Raw genomic sequence first — 7,148 nt, forward strand, 5'->3', positions numbered from 1 at the left:
AAGTCAACCAAAGGTAAACAATGGGTAGGCTCTAAGCACCTTTTTTTAAGTTAACAAAATGCCTCACAAGCAACAGAAGCATGTGCTGTCTCTGGCCAAATCTGATGCTGCACACACATACAGTGCTTAGGCTCAGGCACACCCACTTCCTTCCTGAGTGAAGGTCGCGGTACTCCTTGAGCACAGTGACGTCACGAGTCGCCTGTAATAGGTAATTACAAGCGACTGGGCGAGTCATTCTTATTATAGGCACGTTCTGAAGTCAGAAAGCATCTATAATAAGAAAAGAAAATACACTGAAGGGAGATTAAGTGCTCCCACATATTACAAAACAAATACTCACATGGCATCTTGGTGAGCACATTCTTGGGGCCCCTGTGTCCCTTCCTGGGGGGGCGGGGCTTCGTGTCCTCGCAGACAATCAGGTTCTTGAGGCGCTGGACACGCTCAGGATCCGGGGGAGGTTTCTTGCCTTTGCGCGTCTTGACAGTCCCGGTTGACCGGGCCCTGGGGACCACACCCCGGCGCTGAAAACTTTCGTATTCAGCCAAGTTGTTGAAGGCACGTACCTCAGGAAAGGGCAATGGCACCTTTGGGGAGTAAAGCACTAAGAGGGGATCAAAACGATCTGAACGTACATCCAGTTGCGGTCCTGGGGGACTGTCCCCTCTCTCTCCGGGAGCAGCAATACCGAGGGTCCCCGTGTGGCCAGCACCGGGTGTTCGATCTCCCTCCCCATGGAAATGTTCGGTGGGGTCCATGTGCCGACCTACTCTGTGCCCTACAGCGGGGGCCCGGCTTCCCTCCCCGGGCATGGGATCAGAGGAGGCCCCTGAACGTCCACTCTCGGGGGCCCAGCTCCCATCCCTGGGGACTCTGGATCCCTCTCTAAAGAGGGAATCAGTGGGGGCCCCGGCGTAGCCTCCTGTCTTGGAGAGGGGTTCACCGGTAGTCTCTGCACGGCCTCCAATAGGGGCCCTCCATCCTTCCCTGAAGAGTAGGTCGCTGGGGGCCCCAGCGCGGCCTGCCCCCGGGACACTGCCACTGACCCGGGAACAGGGCTCATTATGAGGTCCACTCCGACCGACCTCCCTAAATGACTCGACTGGGTGCCGGGCCGCGGGTCGGCTCTCCCTCGGGCCTCTGTCCCCTGCCCTGGGGTAGGGATCACTCGAGTCCCTGGGGCGGCCTGCCTGTGGTCCCCTATCTCCCCCGGTGGGGATGGGGTCACTCGATTCCCTCCCACGGGCGCTGCCTTTCCTGGGACTCCTGCCTCTGTTTCCTTTCTTCGAGAAGGGGTCACTCGAGTCCCCAACTCCTGCGCGGCCTTCCCGCGGGCTCCTACCCGCATCCCTAGATACGGGGCCACTGGAGTCCCGGACCCTGGCCCGAGTGCGACCCTCAGCTGGGTCCTGGCTTCGCGCAGACCGGCGCCGCACTCTTTCCTCCATGCACTGAGCGCAGCAGCAGCTGCAGGGACCGGGATGCCCGCGTGAAAAGAAACCGAAAACAAACCCAGGCTGAGGGGAGGAGGGACAAGCAGTGGGTGTGACTACGCGGGATCCCAGGGCGCCGTGCACTGAGATCGTGCAGCCAAGAACAGTGCGAAAATCTCCTACGTCCTCATCTCCCAGTGACGGCTCTATAAGTGCTTCCTTTCACCCACGCAGTGCGTGGGGAGCTTCACCAGAACATACAGATTAGAAACCCATAGAATCGCAGTGTAGAGAGTTTATGTCGCAGTGACTCTGCAAAGCGATAAGAGAGCAGGGGTGCTAATTTATTTCATAGGTTACAGCAAAGTGAGCAGCTTGGGGCTCTGGGCTTAAAATGGGAATCAATCCTCGTAGATCCGATAAAATGGGGGTCAAGATACCGCATAATAAGGCAGTGGAATCACGAGTGGGAGTCAACTCACATTTATTCTTAAAAAACAAAACTCTGCCACCAAGAAATCGCAACAAGGACAGATGTAACAGTAAACCTGCACTGGGTTATTTTATCATAAACCAGCTGCATTTTTAAATATATTACACGGTTAAGGCACCTGCTGCAGAGATATTTTGTGTGCCCATCATTTTTCAAGGAATAATGACAGTAAGATAACTCAGGTGTTTAATACACTTGCTGAAAAGATCTATATTTCAGAGCTGCTTCTCAAAGCTGCCAGTTTACTGAAAACCGTAAACTGCACGTCTATCTCTCACATCCAGTGGCGGCCGCCACATACAAAAAGTGGTGAGGCAGGTGGGCTCAGGCGGGGGGGGGGGGGGGGGGGAGCGCAGGAGAGTGTGCTCGGAAGGGGGAGGTGCGGGACTGTCTAAAATAATAATACAAAATAAAAAGTTAAACTTACCTACTGCTGGCCGCCATCGGTGCTGGGATTTCCTTGTTCCAGCCGACACTGTGACTATGTCACATGTTCCCTGTCTCTGCATCGCGGTGATTGGTCTGAGCAGGCTGGAAAGACGCTCCGCTCAGGGAGTCTGAGGGGTTTCTCTAACCCATCTGTTCAATATAGAGAAACATAAGTGTTCATGTGTGTTTTGGTCAGCCTGAGACGGAGGCCAAACACGCATGAGCACTTTGGGAGTCCACATAGCACTGGCCCACCCCTCCCTGCACATGCTGGCTGAGCCAGCAGCTTCAAAATAAAATGATAAAGAACTATTGTTTTATTTTTTTCCTGCTGGTGACGAGCCTCAGCCATTGCAGACGAGCCACCCCTGCTCACAGCTTATCATTCCCCACACAGATAAGCGCCCCAGAACACGATAGCCTCACCTAGGTAGTCCTCACCCACATGGAAACACTTCCCACACAGAATCACAAAATAAAGACCACAACCTTCCAACCACGTACCCTACATGGCACAGCTTGCAGCCCATGTAAGCAAGTGCTTTGGTGCAACATATAGGGGTAGTAAGCACTATATAAATAATGCACGGCAATACCATTTTGGCTAGTCGGTTGTGATTCTTCAGATAAAGGGTTAATGTGCCTGCTGCAAAGCACGAGTAATATGTAGATCCTGCCCTGCTAAATGCCACACATTAGGGGTTAAAGTAATGCATTTTAGTGCTAGTGTCGGCCATACCACACTAAGAAGCTGATGTCACGCATTTAGTAGCTCCTATGGTCCAGGGGGCGTTACAGGTTCCTCTGTGTATTATAGCAAACAAAACAGCCAGGACACTATAACCTACATTCGAGGAAATTTAGCCACTATGAGCCAGGTCAGGAGAGGCCACTCATTGCTATGGTGAGCAGCGGCATGGGCCCCAGCCATGTTCCCATCAAGCACAGATAAAGGCAACGTCTCTGATGAGTGCAGCACTGAGAGCTGCACTAATAACGAACAACTTAAAAGGCCAGTCCTGGAAGGCTTCAGCTTGTATCAATAGCCAAAGCAGATGGAGTCAGCAGCGGATACTGAGTCTGCGACTCGGGCAGCTCCTACTGACCACTCAACCTCGGCTGTGCATCTTGCCACAGGCACACCCGCTTACGGAGGTTAGTCTCTTTTGCACCTAATAATCAAGTATAAATAATTGCTTTCTTAATTGGTCAAAGGTCACTTGTGCACTTTAAATCTTTTGATCATCATTGATCTTGAACGCTTCTTCTGTTTCTAAGTGTTTCACCTGAAAGTTTAGACAGGGTTTTTTTGCAGTATAGGGGAACCAAAAGAAGGGAAAGAGAAATGGGACATAATGGGATGAGAGAGCCAAAGGGAGATGGAGAGGATACACAGACAAAACAGAAGAGGAAAGACAGCAGAGATTACCAAAAAGGAGAGGTGTAGATTAGGAGCAGAGAGAAGAAACAGAAGATACATGGGGATAAAACGAGAGGGAAGATGGAGAGGAAAGAGAATGAGAGGAGTGGAAAAAGATTAGAAGTAGAGCATGGAAAGTGAAATGTAGAGGAGGAAGGCATAGATAGAAAGAGAAGAAACATTGCCAAAGGGTGAAGAGGAGAGAGAGAAGTTGTCAGGAGTTTTCTGATCTGTAATATGAGAATCATAGATAGTTCATGTCACGTTGCCTACCAGTCTGGGGCCTGAATTAGAAGTGGGTAATTATGAAGAATCCTCCAATTTATAGATATGCTAAATCTAGAACAAAAATCACTGAAGTTTCCTGCAACATAGGAAATTCCAGAGGTCCAGTCTCCTCCAGTGTTAGCATTTCCTGCAGAAATAAGACGATTTTTGGTAACATCTCACTTTTAAATCATGACCTAGGACTGTCCACCAACAGAAATAAACTAGGTACCCTAGATGTCATACTAACTTCTGAATCTATGTAGCTGTTTCAAGGCGGTTTTCATGTATTTACATTACCCAAAAGTGATTCCCTTTTGTTTTTCTCATTACCAGAACATACCTATTTTGGTGTACTCAACGCGTCACTCACAATGTTGCACATAAGCCTTGAAATGTCACACTTAAGTGCACTGAAATCCTGAAAATGTCACTTATATATAAACTGAAAACTTAGTAGCTATGTAGATCTCAGATTTATATTTTATGTAGCTAGCTCAATGGTCTCCTGCTTTTGTCCCAGATTTCATTTTGTTACTTGCTGTTCATAAGTTACAATCCTTGTAATATAGCACAGCGACCTATGAAGCAGTATCAATGAGGTACATGCACATTGCAAGACGTTGGGACGGAAAGGTCCTCTGCATGGTAATGGATGTGCACCCCTGCCTTGAGTGCCCAACGGCATTGTTGTCTGGATCTCTAATGATAATTTTTGTTCTCATAGTCAAATATGGATCATGCATGTGCGCCATGACGTAGGCCTGTCTCACGGATTGCAGTCTTATTGGACAGGTAGGGGTGCCCAAAGCACTACCCTCATAGTGGTGGAAGGCTACTTCCAAGAGTGAAGAAGCATGAGCATGGTGATGGCAGCATACTGAGTAGTGATCAGTAGAAGTGAACAGGTCAGTTTAAAGCTGTGCCACTGGAGTGAAGCCTACAGGCTCACTCAGATTAATGAAAGTTCAGCTGCTGTGTACCTATATCGCCTCCTAGCCTACATCAGTTAGATGAACAGTGCTGTGCAGAACAGGAGCGGTGACTCGGCGCTGGATATTTGTGTACCTGGGAAAAGTACAGTACAGGGATGGTGCAGTGCATACAAGGTGAGGTTGTGTACTGGGTGTATGTATTCTGAAGAGTAATACATTACATGAGAGACTTAGTGCTGTGCAGTGCGTGCAAAGTGAAAAACGTGCTGGGTGTATGTGTGCTCTTGAGAAGAACAATGCATGAAGAGTGAAGTGTTGTGCAGTGTGAACATGGTGAATGTGTGTGCTAGCAGGGGGTGCGTTTGCATGTACCACACAATGGCACAATACAGAAAGGCTACAGTACTGAGCACTGTGCACAGTGAATGTATGTGCTGATTGTATTTGGGTCTGTGGTGGCACAAAACATGAAGGTAACAGTCCTGAACAGTGTGTGTGGTGTGCATGTGCACTGAGTGTGAATGTACATGCAAAGGTACATAAAATGGAGGACACCGGGTGCCATTTTGGGAAACCAAGACCTGTATGGTGAAAATATTAGGAGTAGATGAATCCACCCAGATTTGTGTATTTGCTGCATTCCTGTGAGCTGAGTGGGACACACTAGAGATGGGCAACAGAGAGAGACTCCCCTTGCACACTTCAAAGGGTGATCTTTGATTCAGTGAGAGATCACAAGGAAAAAGCCTGGACACATGTCAGGAAGGAGATGGGACTGATAAGGGAATCATAAAGAGTAGTGCTGGGTGGCCGGGATTAACCTTTTTGATGGACACATCACAGTGACTGACATACAGGTGCAAACTCTAGTCACTCCCATGGTCTGTGTGGTGGAACTATCAGCTTCGAAGTCTCTCCTGCTGTGACAAATAGCCTTTCACTAGGAAAGAAGAGTGTACACTTCAAAAGAAGCAGAACCCCAGCGTAAAACGTCAAAGACCTGGACCCTAAATCACATTTGGTGTCTGGAAATGGATTATAAGAAGGGGAGGTCGAGACCCCAATAATGTATCATCTGCTAAGCAGCCACACGGGTTGTGTGAGGAGGGAAAGTTCTGTAAGACTTCTGCTTGTGACCAGGAGTGGGGGCCAAGGGCTACTAGTTTCCCTGCTGGGTGAGAGGACATCATCCAGGAAAACTTAGACCACCTGTTCTGGTGCTTGGAGCACCAGTGCCTGCCTGCTTGCCAAGACCAGTGTGCCCTGTGAGAAAGAGGGCAGCACTGGAGGGAGTGACGTCCACTGGGGAGCTCTGTTGAGAGGACTCCCAGTGTGAGGAGACGGCTGCTGCAACAAACAGGTTGTTGCCCATGTGTGGACTCCGGTCGGCGACCCCTTTATGCCAGGATAGCTCCACTGTGAAGATAGCTGTACACAAGAGTGAAACCCGTACCACATCATTGCGGTGATCTTGAATTCCAGGAGGGGCCGTCGTGGAAGTTATTGCTGCCCACAAGGACCAAGACATGTGCGGGCCTTAGTGGTGACCTAGCATGCCAAGAGGGGCCATCGCAGTATAGATTGCCATGCAATAAGGACTGGCACCTTGTTTGCAAGTACTGTAGCAACACCCTATGCAAGGAGGAGCAGCAAGTACCAAGTGAGCTGTGAAGTTCGTTCGTCCGCCCGTAAAACTGAAAGCTGATACCTGTGGGTTGAACGACACATCGATGACTTCCCCCCCACCTGTCCTGTGGACTGAGGAGTACGTTGAGAGTGCAACGCAACATCCATGGGACCTGATCAGGAGTGCCAAGATCAATCCACTTCTCCCATTGGGGAGCGCTGAACTTAACATGCAGACGGAAGCACAGGAGCTCCTCCGATCACTACTGAACCTGGCCACACACAGGAGAGCACACACCTGCCGGGTGCTACCTCGCACCCCGTGTGCATCCTGGCACCCGCTGAGATGCTGAACACTTCCTCTGTGCTGGAGTGGCCAAGACTTGTTACGGGCCTACCGGGCCCCGAGGGACTCGCTGCTAAAGGCACTGCAATGCCAAAGACACTTTCAACTACTTTCTAAGAGTCGGAGTGTGTCGTACTTTAGAATTTGGGACCGCGTAGGAGGCAGGGTCCTACCCCTGTCTATCTCGGTAATGGTG

At 49.8% G+C, this 7,148-nt stretch overlaps 1 protein-coding gene across 1 annotated transcript in view; it reads right to left on the bottom strand.

Moving 5' to 3' along the window:
* The window catches only part of LSM11 (LSM11, U7 small nuclear RNA associated), a 29,882-nt gene extending 28,270 nt beyond the window's left edge, over positions 1–1,612 (bottom strand). The window contains exon 1 of the mRNA XM_085617598.1: positions 344–1,612. Coding sequence (XP_085473724.1) covers positions 344–1,451 — 1,108 coding nt within the window. The 5' untranslated portion in view covers positions 1,452–1,612. The remainder of the gene's footprint in view (positions 1–343) is intronic.
* Between the last annotated feature and the right edge of the window lie 5,536 nt (positions 1,613–7,148).

Source organism: Triturus cristatus, chromosome 7 (assembly GCF_964204655.1).
Source record: "Triturus cristatus chromosome 7, aTriCri1.1, whole genome shotgun sequence".
NCBI lineage: Eukaryota > Metazoa > Chordata > Amphibia > Caudata > Salamandridae > Triturus > Triturus cristatus.